This window comes from Aquarana catesbeiana, linkage group LG04 (assembly GCF_042186555.1).
Source record: "Aquarana catesbeiana isolate 2022-GZ linkage group LG04, ASM4218655v1, whole genome shotgun sequence".
Classification (NCBI taxonomy): Eukaryota; Metazoa; Chordata; class Amphibia; order Anura; family Ranidae; genus Aquarana; species Aquarana catesbeiana.
Window position 1 is genome coordinate 173074841 of NC_133327.1, and position 19639 is coordinate 173094479.

General features: G+C 42.9%; 1 protein-coding gene across 1 annotated transcript in view; it reads left to right on the top strand.

The window, feature by feature from the left end:
- Nucleotides 1–918: 918 nt before the first annotated feature.
- Nucleotides 919–19639, top strand: part of CUL3 (cullin 3) — a 150166-nt gene continuing 131445 nt past the window's right edge. The window contains exon 1 of the mRNA XM_073625939.1: nucleotides 919–1299. Within this exon, the coding sequence (XP_073482040.1) occupies nucleotides 1234–1299 (66 nt within the window). The 5' untranslated portion in view covers nucleotides 919–1233. The remainder of the gene's footprint in view (nucleotides 1300–19639) is intronic.

The window sequence follows — 19639 nt, forward strand, 5'->3', positions numbered from 1 at the left end:
GAAACGCGCATGAGACTGATGTCTCTGCAAGTGTAATCTGCGCGGTTTTCCCATCATTTACGTATGTAAATGAGCTTTAACAGTTTAAACAAAACAGTTATATTCCTGGTATGCTGGGAAGGCTGTCACATTTGCTTGTGTCCCCAATCAAACTGTCAAACCATCAAATGGCTGGTGTCATAACTGATCACATGTGCAGCACCATGGCAGTTGCAGATCAAACAGAAGCAGCTTCCTTGGCTGTAAAGGTTAGGAGGATTTGCTTTGTCCATATTTCATGTCTGAGGTTTACAATCACTTTAAAGTGTAATAGGTTAATAGTGGAGTGACATGCACTGTTGAGACATTCCTCTTCCTGTTGCGTGCACCGGACAAGAAATGATGGGAAATCTGCCCAATGGGATACAGATGGAATTTCCTCTTCCAAGGTGATTAAAAAAAAGGTGTTTGGCTATAGATTTCCTTTAAATAATACAGTAAAGCTATTGTTCTTATGGAAATTCTGTGTCAGCATGCTATGAAGATGATCAGGCCAGCTTATTTTATTTGCACACTAATTTTAAACAGAGCAGGTCCAGCCAGCGCCCCTACAAGCAGCGAGCACTAAGCCTTGACAGAAGAGTTGTACGTTTGTCTGCCTCTACGTGTGCTAATAAAGATGTTCAGGAAAGCGACCCGAGACAGACAGCTGCATGGCGGTGCGTTGCAGACCTGGAGCTGGTGAGGGGGCGTGGCTTGAAACATCAGCCTAGTACACGGTGTAAACGTACAGACGCTGTCTGGCTCCCGAGGGCACGAGGCCCCGCCCCCTAGCCAATCAGCGTTCCAGAAGGGCACTAGCCCCAATAGCTCACGCTCCAGCTGTGCTTTACGTCTCCATGCTGCTGTGACAGGCTAAAGAGTGCGGGAAGGGAGGGGGTGGAAGGAAACCAGTAAGTCTCGCGAGAACCTATCCCCCCTCCACTATCGCGCTCCTCCCACCGGCCGCTCGAGCAGAGTGAGAGGGGATGCTGCTGCTTGTCCGCCATAGCGGAGGGCTTTAGTCAGCGCCGAGGGAGAGGAACCCCCAGCGTGTAGAGGACCAGGCACACCGGTGGCGGAGGGACCGGCTGGAAGCAGGACGTCCCAGGAGGAAGGTCCTTCACTGACAGGCCCGGGGCCTCCTCACACCGACACACGCCGGGGGGAGACAAGGAGGGGCCCCGGGGCCGAGGCAGGGCAACCGCCGCCAAAATGTCGAACCTCAGCAAAGGAACCGGCAGCAGAAAAGACACGAAGATGAGGATCCGGGCCTTCCCGGTAAGTCAGAAGGGGGCGGGGAAAGAGGATCACCTGGGGGCAGAAGGGGGGGGGGGGGCGCTCTGTGTGTAAACACAATGACAGCATGGAGAGGAGGGGGGCACACCAATACACACGATACTCCCTCCTCTTCCCTACTCCTGTCATCTGTCCTCACACACAGGATCCCATATACTCCTAAAGGAGGCTTTATATAGATCCTATCTATAGGGTCATCTCACTATACATCCCATACACTCCTAAAGGAGGCTTTATATAGATCCTGTCTATAGGGTCATCTCACTATACATCCCATACACTCCTAAAGGAGGCTTTATATAGATCCTGTCTATAGGGTCATCTCACTATACATCTCATACACTCCTAAAGGAGGCTGTATATAGATCCTGTCTATAGGGTCATCTCACTATACATCCCATACACTCCTAAAGGAGGCTGTATATAGATCCTGTCTATAGGGTCATCTCACTATACATCCCATACACTCCTAAAGGAGGCTGTATATGGGGTCATCTCACTATACATCCCATACAATCCTAAAGGAGGCTGTATATAGATCCTGTATATAGGGTCATCTCACTATACATCCCATACACTCCTAAAGGAGGCTGTATATGGGGTTATCTCACAATACACTCCTAAAGGAGGCTGTATATTGATCCTGTATATGGGGTCATCTCACTCTACGTCCCATACACTCCTGAAGGAGACTGTATATAGATCCTGCATATAGGGTCATCTCACTATACAGTTGGGTCCATAAATATTGGGACATCGACACATTTCTAATCTTTTTGGTTCTATACACCACCACCACAATGGATTTGAAATTAAATGAACAAGATGTGCTTTAACTACAGACTTTCAGCTTTAATTTGAGGGTATTTACATCCAAATCAGGTGAACAGTGTAGGAATTACAACAGTTTGTATATGTGCCTCCCACTTTTTGAGGGACCAAAAGTAATGTGACAATTGGCTGCTCAGCTGTTCCATGGCCAGGTGTGTGTCATTCCCTCATTATCCCATTTACAAGGAGCAGATAAAAGGTCCAGAGTTAATTTCAAGTGTGCTATTTGCATTTGGAATCCGTTACTGTCAACTTTCAATATGAGATCCAAAGAGCTGTCACTATCAGCAAAGCAAGCCGTCATTGGGCTGAAAAAACAAAACGGACCCATCAGAGAGATAGCAAAAATATTAGGTGTGGCCAAACGGTTTGGAACATCCTTAAAAAGAGAGAATGCAACGGTGAGGTCAGCAAGACCTCGGAAAACTGTGGCGGATGACTGAAGAATTCTTTCCCTGGTGAAGAAAACACCCTTCACAACAGTTGGCCAGATCAAGAACACTCTCCAGGAGGTAGGTGTATGTGTGTCAAAGTCAACAATCAAGAGAAGACTTCACCAGAGTAAATACAGAGGGTTCACCACAAGATGTAAACTATTGGTGAGCCTCAAAAACAGGAAGGCCAGATTAAAGTTTGCCAAACAACATCTAAAAAAGCCTTCACAGTTCTGGAACAACATCCTATGGACAGATGAGACCAAGATCAACTTGTACCAGAGTGATGAGAAGAGTATAGAGAAGGAAAGGAACTGCTCATGATCCAAAGCATACCACCTCATCAGTGAAGCATGGTGGTGATAGTGTCATGGCGTGGGCATGTATGGCTGCCAATGGAACTGGTTCTCTTGTATTTATTGATGATGTGACTGCTTACAAAAGCAGCAGGATGAATTCTAAAGTGTTTTGGGCAATATTATCTGCTCATATTCAGCAAAATGCTTCAGAACTCATTGGACGGCGCTTCACAGTGCAGATGGACAATGACCCGAAGCATACTGCGAAAGCAACCAAAGAGTTTTTTAAGGGAAAGAAGTGGAATGTTATGCAATGGCCAAGTCAATCACCTGACCTGAATCCAATTGAGCATGCATTTCACTTGCTGAAGACAAAACTGAAGGGAAAATGCCCCAATAACAAGCAGGAACTGAAGACAGTTGCAGTAGAGGCCTGGCAGAACATCACCAGGGATGAAACCCAGCGTCTGGTGATGTCTATGCGTTCCAGACTTCAGGCTGTAATTGACTGCAAAGGACTTGCAACCAAGTATTAAAAAGTGAAAGTTTGATGTATGATTGTTAATCTGTCCCCTTTACTTTTGGTCCCGTAAAAAGTGGGAGGCATATATACAAACTGTTGTAATTCCTACACCGTTCACCTGATTTGGATGTAAATACCCTCAAATTAAAGCTGAAAGTCTGCAGTTAAAGTATATCTTGTTCGTTTCATTTCAAATCCATTGTGGTGGTGTATAGAGCCAAAAAGATTAGAATTGTGTCGATGTCCCAATATTTATGGACCTGACTGTACATCCCATACACTCCTAAAGGAGGCTGTATATAGATCCTGTATATAGGGTCATCTCACTATACATCCCATACACTTCTAAAGGAGGCTGTATATAGATCCCATATATAGGGTTATTCTCATTATACATCCCATGCATGCCTAAAGGAGGCTGTATATAGGGCCATCCCACTATACATCCCATACACACACTGCACACCTAAAGAAGGTCTCTGGGTATTTCAGGCACTTGTATAGTGCTGTCAATTTGCACAGCGCAAATATGTATTTGGTATGTACATTCACATCAGTCCCTGCCCCCATGGAGCTTACAATCTAAGGTCCCTAACTCACATTCATACATGCACATACTAATGCCAATTTAGACAGGATCTAATTAATCTACCAGTATGTCTTTGGAGTGTGGGAGGAAACCCACACAGGGAGAACATGCAAGCTCCAGGCAGGTAGTGCTGTGGTTGGGATTTAAACTGACAACCCCAGTGCTGCCAGGAGGCAGTGCTAACCACTTTTAGTTTTAGATTAGACCAGTGTTTCTCAACTCCAGTCCTCAAGGCGCCCCAACAGGTCATGTTTTCAGGCTCTCCATTATTTTGCACAGGTGATTTGATCAGTTTCACTGCCTTAGTAATTACCACAGCCATTTCATCTTAGGGAAATCCTGAAAACATGACCCGTTGGGGCGCCTTGAGGACTGGAGTTGAGAAACACTGGATTAGACTATGGGGGGGGGGGGGGGGCTAGACCCTCTGTTATGTTTTTTTGTCACAATGGTGGAGATTTACTAAACCTGGAGCACTCAGAATCTGGTGGGGCTGTACATAGTAGCCAATCGGATTCTAACTTCAGTTTGTCCAATTAAGCTTTGACCATAAAATCTGGCACCTGATTGGCTACAATGCAGAGCTGCACCAGATTTTGAAATCTCCATTTTTACTAAATCAGCCCCTCTGCGTCTCCTTAGGGTAGACTCTCTATGTCCTGGTGATTGTTGTCACAGAGAATGTAAGTGAGGGGATATCCAACACTTTAGAACAAGAGATGAGGGGAAACCTTCCAATGGGGTTACCTAAAGAGGGGCGTTTCTGTCAAAATTAAATATATTAATATATATATATATATATATATATATATATATATATATATATATATATATATATATATATATATATATATATATATATATATATATATATATATATATATATATATATATATATATAATTTTCCAACTTCCTGTTGTGTTTTTTGGGACAGGAAGTCTCTACAGCGAGACACCGCAAAATTTAAACTAGAAAGGGTTTTAACCTTTCCCTACTGTGTCCAAAATGTAATGCAAGCTTAAAGAGGAGTTCCGTGCCCCCCCCCCCCTCCAAGCAAAAAAAAGTCAGCATATACTACATACTGTAGCTGCTGACTTTTAATATTAGGACACTTGCCTGTCCTGGAGTCCAGCACTGTCGGCACCCCAGCCATAGTTTCCATCAGCTCTGGGGTGTTTCTGCTGCCATTCATAGTAAGAGAAGCTTCACAGCCGGTTCCCTACTGCGTATGTGCAAAGCGCGTTGCACTGTCTGAATGGCCCGGCGGTGGTGGAAGGAAGAGGGGGGGGGACTTCCAAGTGATCTTACCACGATGAGATCACCCGGAAGTGGGAATGGGTACCTGTCAAAAACAGGTATCTGCTCCCCTCCCATGAAAGGTGCCAAATGTGGCACCAGCGGGGGGGGCGGAGGCAGGTAAGCGGAGCTTACGCTTTAAAGCGGAGTTTCACCCAAAAGTTGATCTAAATCCAAAGAAAAAAGACTGAAGACTTCGACCCTTGTTAGGTTCTTTATTTTTATTTAATCTGTTTCCCCATAGAGATTCAACCAACTGTTTGTACTGGTGACCGTAGTCACAGAGAATGAAAGTAAAGGGAAATCCTACAGGTTATTCTTGTCTCCGGAGCAAGAGGTGAGGGGAAATTTTGTAAAGGAAAGCAGAGGGAAAAAAAAAAAAACTGACGGGTTGTAACCCTTCACTACTCCCATCAAAAAAATTTAAGTGGTTGTAAACCTCAGACATGAAATATGAGTCTGTGTCTTTTTAGGGGAAGTCACCCCTCTGTTTGTACTGGTGGCCATTGTCATCAAAAAAGGAAATGAGGAAATCCAAAATGTTGGCTCTATCACTGGAATAATGAAATCTAAGGGATGGAGGTCCATGTTACAATATGTACGCCTCATTTAAAGGGACATTTTATTTATTTTTTTGCAAGATTTCCTCTAATGTCTTTTTGTTTTTTTGGGACAGGAAGCCACCCCAATAGAACACAGCTCAAAATAAACTAGAAAGAATTTGCCATTTCCAAAACCTACATTTTTAAAGTGTATCTAAACCCAATAGATAAAAGGTTAGATCTGCTGTCCGGTTTTTATTTCAGACTGTGGGAGATATTCACACCGCTGTTTGTACTGGTGACCGTTGTCACAGGAAGTGAAAGTGGGGTGCCACCCAGGGTGTGTTGTCCACAGAGATGGGATGAAGTCTTCCTATGGTTAAACTTGTCTGATATAGAAATTCCTCTAATTTTGGGAGGTTCCCTCTTACTTTCTGTTGTGCAAAAGAAAAAAAAATTGAATAACCAAGCAGGGGTTGTAAATTTCCTCTACTCTGTCAAAGCTGAATGTTTATCCAAGACCAAAATATTTGTTTTCCTTAATCACTTAAGGCCTGCCCTATAGCAGTTTTTCTTCTACGGGGCGGCACCTTTGCACCGGATCATGTATATAGACGTGATCCGACCTTTCCGGGTCCTGCCTGCTGTGGTTACACACAGCGGGAGCCTATCGGCTCAATGTCCACCAGCACCTGCCGATCATCCTGCAGAGAGACCTAGCAGCAGTCTGCCAATGTAAACAAGGCAAATTGCCGTTCTAACAGAAGGGAAAACATGGATCCTGTGTCTCTGCAAAACAGGGACTGGAATCCATGTCTTCCCCTAGTAAAAGCATCTCCCACAGTGTAGTAAAGCACTGGTTAGGCACCCAGTTAACCCTTTGATTGTCCTTGATGATAACCCCTTCCCAGCCAGTGCCAGTACAGTGACAGTGCATATTTTTAGCACTGATCATTGTATTAGTGTCACTGGTCCCCCAAAAGTGTCTGTGTACAAATGTCTGCTGCAATATTGCAGTCCTGCTATAAATCGATAATCGCCACCATTACTTGTGAAAAATAAAATAAAAATATCCCATAGTTTGTAGACGCTATAACTTTTGTTCAAACCAATATAAGCTTATTGGGATTTTTGTTACTAAAAATATGTAGCAGAAAACATATTGACCTGACGTTATGAAGATATTAGTTTTTTTTTTTTTTTTTTTTTGTATTGAATAGGTTTTATAGCAGAAAGTAAAAAATAGGAGTAGTCAGGGGACATCCAAAAGTGTTGTTCCTAGAACAGGAAAAAGATAGATTCTTTCCATTTTTCTTTTTTTTTTTTTTTTTTTCTGTCTTCGAGTGTCCTTGAAAAAGAAGCATGGTCCAAAAACCCTGGCACTGGGTTGTGGGTGTTTAGAGACCCAGTAGGGTGTCAGGTCTTTGTGTGTAGCACACTGCTGGGAAGATACCACAACGCAGAATAAAACATGCTTACACTCTCAGTACAGGTTTTGGTGTTCACACAAACTGTCCTAACGACCAGCCACAAGATGGTTCTTACAAGCACCAAATACTGAAGGTGTTCAATAAAACAGTAACTGATTCTTGAAGTATCTCTAGAGCCAAACCTTTCTTTGCTTCAGATAGAAGGGATAATTATTGAAAAAACCCTGTGAGGTTTTGCTGTTTTGAGGAGATTCTGCTTTTCTCCCAAATATCAGGACAACAGAAAGTGGGGGGGAAATCTCTCCAGAGGAAAGGACATTCTTGGAACAAATATCACTGTTGGAAGCCTTCCCCTCTACTCTGGGCAAGGTGACAACACAATATTTTGAATATTCTCCCACTTTTCTGTGACAGTGGCCACCAAGACAAAGAGTGTGCACCTCTCCAGCTGGGATACAAACGGCAATGAAAACCCTAACACTTCCCTACTGCAATATTAAGAAAAAAAAAGTGGCTTTAGACACAACAAGATATTTTTTTGGACAGAGTAGGGAAGGGTTAAAATCCTTGCCAGTTTGTGTGCTCTCTGTTTATTTCCATGGACTTCTTCTCTGTACCAGAGGCAGAACAGGAAGTGAGAAGAAATCTTTCAAAGTAGGGGAAATTCCCCCTTTTACAGTTCTTGTCGGAACAAGTGTCTCCAACTGAAAATTGCCCTTTACTTCTTATTCTGAGGAAACTCTCTGTTGGATTTCCCCTCACTTTCAGGTTTGTTTCACACTGGAACCAGCTGCATATCACACAGGAATGCTGTGCGTCCCTGTTCTCCGTTTCAGGGCAGAATCTTTTGCCTGAATTCAGCCTTGAAACTGAGCCAAAGACGCACAGTGCAGTGCGCTCAGCAGTCGCCCTGGAGATATGTGAACCGACTCCATAGAGAGCCGGTCACACTCTCCTGCTATGTGAATTGGATGTGGAGAAACGCGCATCCAAATTGCGTAGGTGTGTACCCCGCCACAAAGTGAGAGGAATAACACTCTTAAAGTGGTTGTAAACCCTTTACAACCACTTTTTGCTACAGGTAAGCCTATAATAAGGCTTATCTGTAGCTACCGCGGATATCTCCTAAACTTGCGCAGTTTAGGAGATATCCCCTGTATCAGCATGTGCCGACATCATCGGCACATGCACACTGAAAGTAACCTGCACGTCCGTGCCATTGCTTCTGCTAGTATCCCGTTACCGGTGGCTCCTGAGCGCATGCATGGGAATGATGTCATCCTGGCTTCGGCCAGTCGCAGTGCCAGAGCCCGTGATACCCAGAAGTAACTCTTGTCGTTTTTTTTTTTTTTTTTTGGTTTACAACCACTTTAAAAGAGCTTCCCCAGTCAAGGTATCCTTATTGAAAGATTTCCTCTCGTCTTTTGTTTTGGGAACAGCCCCAGCATTTCAGATTTCCCCACATTTTCATTTTCTGTGACAAACAATACAAACAGCGGAGTGAATCTCCACCAATGGGACATAGATTAAAACAAAACCCTACATTCTAATTCTTCTATACTTCTCTTTTTTTTGCTTTAGGCACGTAAGGCTTTCTATACGTTTTGGACACACTTCTTGTTTTACCTGAATGTTTTGTACAACTCTAGAACGGTTCAATAAAAGCTTATGATAAAAAAAAAAAAAAAAAAAAAATGGAAGCTATCAGTTTGACTTCTTTAAAGTGGAACGAATGCCAGACAACAATTCTTGGATAGTGTTGGAGTTTGGGTAGAACTTAGCCAGGTTTTTGTTGCTGTTCCCAATCTCTGGACTGCTTCTAATCTATCCAACACACAACCTATCTGCCCTATTCAAATGTGAACGGCTAATGGTGGTACCTTATGGCTTATTAGAGTGAACAGCCAGCATGTCAAAATTGTATTAAAGTGGATGTAAATCCAATGTCATCCTTTCTAAACTACTGCCATAGGGGTTATCTATAAGGATATACATGCCTCCTGCATGTATCTTTACCTTTCAAATGTCTCCCCTCTGTCTGTTTATTAGACCTGAAAAACTGCATATTCTGTGGGTGGGTCTGTTGTCTGGAGCTCGGTGGGTGGAGTTGTGATGTCAGTAGACTCCCCGCCCACCTCTACACTCCCCTTCAATATGCATTTTCTCCTGTGTATTTCTAACACTGAACTTCTGCTATGATCTCTAACATCCAATGAAAAGACAGGAAAGTAACCACATGACTTCAGCATGCCAAATCATGCTGAGGTGTGGAACAGCCAATCCTTGCAGAGCTGCTGAAGAAAGGAGTGGGGGGTGGGAACTAAAAAATAATGCATATGTCTTAGGCTAGTGCACGAGATGTAAATCGCCTGTCACTCACAGCAAGGGGGAGGTTTTGACAAAGTTTTTCTCACTGAACCATAAAAGAGGATTGCTCAGAGATGGATTAACTCTGTGTGGCAAGACTGATAGGAAATCTTATACTCTACATTATGATAAAAAAAATAAAAATAAAAAAATTTCGGGTTTACATCCACTTTCAGGTTCAGTTATAAAGTGCAAAAACCAGCATATCTATAGGCTTTGTTGTACTATATCTCAATATTCTTTATCTTTAAACATCAATACCCTTTCGAAATTTTAAGGTTAATTTTTGGCATGCTGCCTATTTATTCTAATTTAGGTTTTTATTGCTTTTGGAGAGATTTCCCTTTTACTTTCTATCTAGGACATGAAGTTTCTTTGAGAAGGACAAAATGCCAATAAAACCTTTTCTCTTTTCTTTGGTAAAATCCACTTTTTACTGCCATGTCTCTGCTGTAGAGCTTCTCTTAATTACTCTTCTAGTGGCAACATTGTGTTTTTTTTTTTTTTTTCTTTAAAGCCCAATTTTAGGAAACTATAAAAATGTATTCCTTGAAGTGCTGTCATTTTCTCCAGGGGAGAGGAGAAAAAGGGCTTTACTTACCTGATGCTCCGGCGGTGGACTCTCCCTCTGCATCATCACGTCCAATGCAGAGCTATAGATCATGCCTTGGACTTGATGACATGAGGACTCTAGCTCAGTGTTTCTCAACTCCAGTCCTCAAGGCGCACCAACAGGTCATGTTTTCAGGATTTCCCTCAGATGAAACTGCTGTGGTAATTACTAAGGCAGTGAAAACTGATCAAATCACCTGTGCAAAATAATGGGAAGCCTGAAAACATGACCTGTTGGTGCACCTTGAGGACTGGAGTTGAGAAACACTGCGTCTAGCTCATTGAAGCTTGGGGGAAAGAAGTTGCTGGCAGGAGCAGAGGATCCGGTATTAAATCCCTTTCTGACCCAGATTAATTATGGAGCCTGTTGGTGCTCCTAATTTGTTTGGTTTCTCTGACTTTGTGAATCAAAATATAGATAAGGATGACAGTTTCAAAACCTGTTGGAAATGAAGGTGATATATAAAAATAAACTTTTTGTTTCTGTTTATCCCTTAGTGGTACATGTACATATTTATTCAGTTTATCGACATGCTGTGCTTGCTGCTTAGTAGCCTAGCACAATTTTTGTGTTTCCAATTGACAATACTCGTGAACGCTTTTCTTTGAAAACCATATACATGATCCTCTGTTTCAGGTGACACAGTAACCATTCGTCAGAAAATGCTTTTACAACATCTGACATACAGTAAAGTTGGCCATACATGGCTCTAATTTTGTCTGAAATGTAAGCTATGGATGGCCCTGTTGACACCACCTGGCTCAAAAAAGTCTATCAAAAAATTGACACAGGTTGTAATACCATGGCCAAACATCAATGACTTCTTATCGGATGCAGTGACTGTTTGGGTAGTCAGGCGGCCACAAGTGCTGTAGCTGTCGGATTCAATAGCTGGCAGTGGAGATTTCTCCATCCATGGTTTTTAGCATCTATAGACTTTTTTTTTTTTTTTTTTTTTTTTTTTTTTTATTTTCTTGTTCAGCCTGTTCAGAAATCTAAAAATCTATTGCTAGTTTTAGCAAATAGAATTTACTAATCCATCCTTCAAATATGATTTTAAATATATTGTACAGCAAGCATTCATGTGAAAATTGGGGTAAAATCACTTTAAGTTGAACTAAAATGACTACTAAAGATACCTTACTTGCAGATTTGAGCAGTCCTTTCCGGACCAGAGGCAGTCCATCGACTGTGTACAGCTTGTCTATTGTCCACAGATCTGTATGATGTATAAATATTTAACGTTTTCTTGTGAATTCTTTTCAGCGCCATGTTTTCAAAACCGTCAAATCATTCTGAAATCGCATACTGTATTGATGGGTTTTTCTTGAAATGGCATATGGCAGCCTAAAAGGACACTTGTACTGATACAAATATGTAGGCTGTCATTGCTGACCCCTCCTGGAAATGCTAGTTTTTTTGGCAGTTGTGCTGCTCATATACTGATTGATTTCAGTGTCCCAGAACAAGTATGCAGATGAGAATTTATGAATGCATTGGCCACATGCTTGTTTTAGATTAGTAGTTCAAAAGGTATTCATGCTGGATACAATAAGGCCTTGTTCACACAGGGTATACTATACCGTACACCAATGCAGGGTGGTGTTACTGTTTTACCCACACAGGAGTGCGCATGTGTTCATACATTTCTATGCAGGCAGTCCCAATGATGTCAATTGTGACCCAGAAGCTGCCTGGACACAGCCGCTGTGTCCGAGTATGACATCTCTGTGGGTGCGTGGCCCCAAAAGTAGACAAGGTGATTTTGTGGACACTCAGCCGCACGCACCCATCCACTAGGATGTCATATTGGGACACAACGGCTGTGTCCAGGCAGCTTCTGAGTCACAATTCACATCAATAGGAATGCCTAAAGCACCCTGTGCAGGTAAACAAGGTTGTATGGTATACTATGTCCTGTGTGAATGAGTCTTATGGCGGCTACTATTTTTGAGCAACGGTAGAGATTCCCTGTAGCGGCTGTATTGACTCTATAAAAAGTCAATTCTGAATACTTTAGGCCTCTTTCACACGGACGATCCGTATGTCCGTTTTTCATCCTTCCGTTTTCGGATGAAAAACGGACTTACATTCATCCCTATGGAGCGTCGGATGTCAGCGGTGACATGTCCACTGACATCCGACCCCGCTCCGATCCGAAAAGTGTAACGGAGGAAAAACCTACTTTTCCATCCGTTATCGGATCGGGTGACGACGGACACTACGGTCCGTCATCATCCGATCCCCCATAGGGGAGAGCGGCGCTCTGACAGGTCCGCCGCTGCACAGCGTGCAGCGATGGACCTGTCATCTTCCTGCTCAGCGGGGATCGGCGGAGCGATCCCCGCTGAGCAAGCGGGTGTTCACGGGGCGGATCATGACTGATCTGCCCCGTGTGAAAGAGCCCTTAGGCAACCTGCTAAACAGTCCTTTTATTACACTCAGTGATATATTTTTCAAGCATTTCTTTCTTTTAATTTTGATGATTATGGCGTATTGCTAGTAAGATCCCTAAATTCAGTATCTTTTCAATATTTTAAATTGAATCACTAAAATTAAGTTTTTGATCTTCTTCTATTTTTGAGATGCACCTGTATTTGGGCTTTCTCTCTGCAAGCACTGGCGTCTGTAGTTATTTTGTATGGGAAAGTCTAAGCCCAGATGACCTTTTATGAGAAAATGACCCCTCCTCCCACCAGGAGAGACAGAAATCTCTACTAGAACTGTTGATTCAAGACAACCTTGCCACCGGTCCCAATTCCCCAGCAAATAAAATTTGCAGCTCTGTGGAATGGAGTTGAACCCAAACCACCCCTGCCATGGCTATGATTGTGAGTCCTGGAGTCTTCACACTTTGTCTTGTAGACATATTTGGTCTCTGATCACTCTTACTGAGGAAGCACTGATTGTGATTTACTAAAACTGGAGAGTGCAAAATCTGGTGTAGCTCTGCATAAAAAACAATCTGCTTCTAGGTTTTATTGAAAGTACTTAATTGAACCAGCTGACGTTAGAAGCTGATTGGCTACCATGCACAGCTGCAACAGATTCCAAGTGCTCCAGTAAATCTACCCCTAATTGTTTGCTTTTTCCTCTGCAAGAAAAATCTTTTGCTTTTTATTTGGTCTATTCTGTATTCTATTCTTGCACTGCAGCACATCTTATCTTGGACAGAAAGTATTGGTTGAGCATCTTCGATCTGTTTTTGAAGTGTATATGGTCTTTAAAAGTTCATCTGTTACATCCACTGGAAACAAATATAGAGTTGCGCTCACTTCATCTGCATCCCCCTAATTCTCACCTGAGCAAGCTTCTCCTTCTGAGGGAGGAATTGAGTCTTCCCCTTCTAAGCCTAGGTTCACATCTATGTGGTTGTGTGCTATGGCTTGTTGAGGGCATGTGGCCTGGTATGGTTCAGGAAGGGTGGGGGGGGGGGGTGCGCTCGCTCGTCTGTCCTTTTCCTTACCTGCTGGGCTGCATGCTCAGTTAAGGGTCTGGTATCGATTTGTGGGGAAACCACACACAACCCCCCCCCCTTTTTATTATCATTTTTTTTTTTTTTTACATTCAGCTGTCAGCAGGCAACCCCGCTGACAGCTGACTCATTGGTTTTTGAGTGTCTGGCTTCCCGCCTCGCTCCTTGGCAAACTACTATATAAGTGTTTTTAAAAGGGGGGGGGGGGGAGTATAAAAAAAAAAAAAAAAAAAAAAAAAAGCAACACTTTTTTTTGTTTTTGGTGCGACTCCATTACACGCAAAATGCAATCTGCTTCAGGAAAAAAGTCCCCGACCCTTTAAAAAAAAAAATGCAGTGCCGCAAAACATTGTGTTAAATTGACTAGTGCGTTTCTGCAGGATGCAAAAAGCGAATAGGTGTGAACGTAGGGTAAATCTGAGATTGCTTGCATACCTAAACTTCAAGAGTCACAACCCTTTATTTCTGGATATTTGGTGGTAGAATTCAAAGTGGAGAAGGCCTTCGGTCTGTAATAGTGGATTTAAGAGTAAAAAGTTAAAACTATCTCTTTCAGCATAGTATTCCTAAAATCCATATAATATAATAACATCCTAAAATAGATGTCATTTCAGAGCCAGCTAAAAGCAGTATACATTTTTTCATAAGGTTTGTTCCAAAAATTTGAAATCTTTCTACTCCTTTTTAGGTTTAGCAGCTTTATCCACAGTATTTGCCTTCCTGGACTGGTGGTCAAAGTGGGATGCTTACTGATAATGCTGACACCATCAGAAGTGCGTCACTAGTGATTCCAGATACCGCCTCTAACCCGCCTTACTTTCTGTACCCAGAAACTGCTTACAAGCTGGGAAGAACCACCACCAAGTATGGGCCAGGTGATTGTTTCACTCCTCCCAGCTATCACCTACAAGCTGCCAGGAACATACATGCCAGAAAACAGTCTGGAGTCGCACAGCTTATGCTTTCTGCACAATTGTGTGCAGCACAGTGATGTCACTACTACTTGTATATGGTAATATCTGGGTTCAAAGATGTTTAGTGCACGTGAAGTGGATTTTTATCCTCTAGTTGGTAAGGAATTTTATTTAAATGTTTGGGTGTGTCCAGAGTTTAGCTTTAACAAACATTATGGTGTATGTTCCTGAAAGCTTAGAAACGCAATGAAACTGATGATGACATGACAGGGAGGGGCTTTTGATAATTTTTTGGCTTGTGTTTACGGTTGATGGTGAAGTCGCTCACCTCTTGGGTAGGTGTCTTGGAAGATGATTATGGGAAAAAATTTGGAGTTTACCTACACTTTAAACTGTCTCTACACCTGAAAACAAAGATTTAACATATTGAAGTTTACCAGTCCTTAGAAAAACCCTTCCTGTCCCTTGTACACTTATGACTTGTGTGTGTATGTGTGTGTGTGTGTGTATATATATATATATTGCCATTGTTGTCACTCAAACTGGACTTTCAAAGAGTTTTGTCTTTTGTTCAAGTGATTCTAAAGGTGTGTGTGTGTGTGTGTGTGTGTGTGTAAATTTTTTTTTTTTTTTTTTTTTTTTTTTTATAACAAACATATATTATATTTGCCTGCTCTGTGCAATGGTTTTGCACAGATCGGCACCGATCCTCTTCTTTTTGGGTACCCTGCCAGTGGTCCTGCCCCCCCCCCCCCCCCCCCCCCAATAGTAAAGCTCTTGCTTTGGGCTCACTGGCTCTGTCAGCAGTAGGCGCTAATAGCTCCCGCTGCTGTGAGGAGAGTGAGACTCAGGAGAGTTACTGCTCTCGTGCACATCGATGGATCAAGTTGGGGCTCGGGTAAGCATAAGGGGGTTGGTGGGGGGGCTGCAACCAGAAGGCTTTTTTTTTTTTTTTTTTTCTTTTTCCCCTTCATGCATTCAATGCATGAAGGGGGAAAGAAAAACAAAGCTTCTGCCTTTTGGAACCGCTTTCAACTCCATTACAGAGGTTGGGGGGTGAATTGTATTAGTAGTTTACATAAGAAAAATAACATGGTTTTTGCTTCATTAATCTCACTGGAAATGACAAGATCAGCAGATATTTTCTGTACTTGCTAAAAATGTGTCAAAATAAAGACAGTCATTTTATAGTGTGTGTGTATGTGTATATATATTATATAGCGTGGACAGTTTACGCAGCGCTTTACAATATTAGGGCAGACAGTACAATTTCAATACAGGGGGAATCAGAGACCTGCTCGTTAGAGCTTACGATCTAGGAGGTAATACAAAGGGGGATATATCCATAGTTTATGGGTCCGTTACTCCAATTAGAAGTCTGATCAGGACAGGGTGGGGAAGGATACAAGCTTTTAGATATAACACTAGTTATGTTAAAAAGACCTTATTTGCGCATTCAGGGCAAAGTAACAAGTGTCCTGTATAGCTAGCCCTTTTCCCTTGGTCCGATGCTGCATCTGTCCCCCGGCGCCTCTTCACGGAGAACTGCGCGATCGAACACCACCGATGGCTCGGTTCTTGCAAATCCCTCCATGCTCACTGGAGTGCTGAGCTGTGGAGTGGTGGGGAACGGCCGTCTCGCTGAGAGGCTGAGACTGGCATCAGTCCAGGCAACTGGCGGATCCAGACTTTATTGTCGTGATGATGCGCTGCCTGGGCTGATTCCAGTGACGTCGGCAGAGAGCAGACTGCTTTCTGCTGAAACCGGGTCACAGGAGTGCAAAACGATTAGCACTCCCGTGACCCATAGGAGAAGCCCAGCCAAACGAGCTCAGGCTGGACGTCTCCTTTTTATGGTGTGTGTGTGTTTGTTTTTTTAAAGCGGAGGTCCGCCAGCAGCTGCTGACTTTTTAATAATCGGACACTTGCCTGTCCTGGAGTCCAGCGATGTCAGCACCGCAGCTGATGTTTCCATCAGCTGTCGGGTGCTGCTGCCTCTATTACGAGTAAGGGAACCCGGCCGCGTAGCCTTATGGTTTCATGCCGGGAACCCTACTGCGCATGTGCTCAGCTCCTCTCTTACTGGCCCGGCAGCAAGGGAAGGAGGAGGGAGACCGAGAAAATATCTGTGGCTGAGGCTCCTGGAAGTGGGACAGGTATCTCCTCCCTCCCCCCGAAAGGTGCCAAATGTGGCACCGGAGGGGGGAAGGAGTAGAATGAGCGGAAGTTCCACTTTTGGGTAGAACTCCGCTTTAATGCAGTAGATGTAAACCCCATTCATGACATCTGACCTGGGCACATCTGTAGTGTTTACTTATCTCTCTCCAAAGCACTAAGTCTTGTGTCTTTCTGCTACTTCATTCTTCTGTTATCAGCATGATAACTTCTGACAAGCTCTCTGACACAAGAGATAAAAGCAGCTGAAAATTTGTGTTGGGGAGGGTGCTATAAATTAGCAGAGAGCTGGTCTATTCACAGCACAGCTCTGCAAGTTTCTTTGTTCCTCTGCCTATGTGGAGGGGGGGCATGTGTACATTTCCTCCAATCAGTTCACACAGTGTATGCCCAGGCTCCCCTTCCACTGCTGAAACGGGAAGAAACATTTATAACATTTGTTACAAGGGATGTAAAACATCCCTTGTAATAGAAAAAAAAATCATGACGACAGTGACAGCTGCTGCCATAACCCCAGTATTTAGCGTCAAAGTACTGACGTATGGGTATGTACTGATGTCAGTGGATAGGATGTAAGTGGATCGTCCGCTAACATCTGTGTGTTGGTTTTTTTTTTTTTTTTTTTTTGTCCGTTCCATTTTTTTATACATTTTTTTTTTTTTTTTTTTTTTAATATATTTTCTCCTGTCATAAAAAACGGAGCTTAGCAGAGATGCATGTTAGCGGATGATCTTCCACTAAGGTCCGCTATCCCATAGCAATGCATGTATGTCCGTTTTTTGTCAGTCAATGGATGGATGACCAGGATGGATGGACCTACGGAACACCCGTGCGAAAGGGGCCTTCAATGGTTAGGGGTCAAATTATGTATCTTAAAAGAAATGACTGACATTTTTACAGCCTGAACGCAATTACCTTGATTATAGTATGCACCCTGTGCTGATTGAAGTTCAGCTTGAACTTTGGTGACATAGCTGACACCAAAGAGACCCGGCCATTTTTGTACCTGATAAGTTAAAGTGATTGTAAAGGCAGAAGGTTTTTATCTTCATGCATTCTATGCATTAAGATAAGCTTTCTGTGTCCTGCAGCCCCCCTAATACTTACCTGAGCCCATCTCGATCCATTGGTGTTGCCGGGACTCTCCCTCCTGATTGGCTGAGATAGCAGCGAAGTGCCATTGGCTCCCGATGCTGTTAGTAAGCCAGTGAGGAGAGAGGGGGGCCTGCACTTTTCCGGTTTGCCCATTTGCTGACCTAAAGTAAACTCTCCCTCCTCCTCCTCCATAGATGCATCTTTACCTGGATCTGACAGACACGACCTGGTTTTTGTTTACATCCAGCACAGCAAGTATAGAGCTTTCCTTGCCCTCTAGACTTATGTGATCTTGATAATATTTTTTTTTATAATGCAAAAAAAAAAAATCCCTCCTATGGGAGTATTCAGTTTAACTATTTCTTTGCTTAGTTTTTTGTGTAATTAATTTCGGGTTAGGAATTATTTGCACATGTGCAGCAAACTTGTCAGTGATCTTCCATGTTCTCTCAGGAAATCTACTGTATGAGGCAATTACAATTCGGTTACCAGATTAGATGTAGTGTTAACAGTGCTCATCTAGATTCAGAACCTTCCATGACCCTCCACCTAGAATTCCTTCGAGCATAACAGCTGCAGTCCTGGACCATTCTCAAATGCTGAAGGGTAGAAATGGTTGCAGTTAAAATGGAGGCATAATCAAAACGTGTTTATACAGACTTTGACTAGAAAAGGCCTTGGTACACATACTTAAAATGTTTGCCTATTGAGTAATGATAAATGTACTTTATTGCTCTAAGGCCATCTGTTTATAACACTTGTGTAGGTTTGATCCTCGACTGTTGAAGTGTCTCCTAAAGCAGTTTGGTACAGCGAATGACTTAACAGTTTCTAGAATGGCAATACACCACATTATAAGGGAAATGTCAATCCATTCATATGGTTGCAATGCATTCTTTATATACCACTGTTTCCGTTCGGTCAGGATCGTAGCGATGAGCAAATATGTATTTTAAGATTTTGCCATTCCTAAACAGGTCTTTTGTGTGATAAACAACTGGGACTGCCTGAAATGGCTTTTTGCTGAATTATTGTTCATGTGTAGCTTTTGTGGCTTCATGCACACTGGGCTTTTATCGTGACTTAGGAAGTCTGGATCCACCAGGTGCCTGGACTGATAGCAGTCTCAGCCTCTCAGCGAGCCGCTCCCCGCCCCTCCGCTTCTCCAGTAAGCATGGAGTTGCAGAGCAGGAGAGCTGCGAGAACCGAGCGATCAGCGATGTTTAATGGCTCGGTTCTCCGATGCTGTATCCACCTAGGTAAGTATGTTGTGTGTTTTTAAAAAAAACAAAAAAAAAAAAACAATTTTTTTTTGTGATTCAACCTATAAGGGCCCTTTCAAATGGGTGAAGCGATCAGACCCTTCAGTCTTCTCTATGGAGCAGCAAGCGTCAATGGAAATGTGTCCATTGACTACCGCCAACATTTGATCTGATCCTGTCTGCTAAAAACAGACAGATATGGATCTATTCCCCACCTGTCTGGTGGATCGGATTGTACGGCAGTCGATTGTAAATGGGCAGTCAGTTTACGCTCATAGAGGAGAGCGGGCTTTGTTGTCAAACAAAAATGCAGCTATCACATTTATATACCCTTTTTTTTTTTTTTTTTGGGTGGGGGGGATGAGGTTTATACTGCTTTGAAGGCAATTAGACTCTAATGGCACACGCAATAATGACCACCTAAATACCAGCACGTAAATACATTTGGGCAAGAAATAAAATCACCTTGGGGTTTC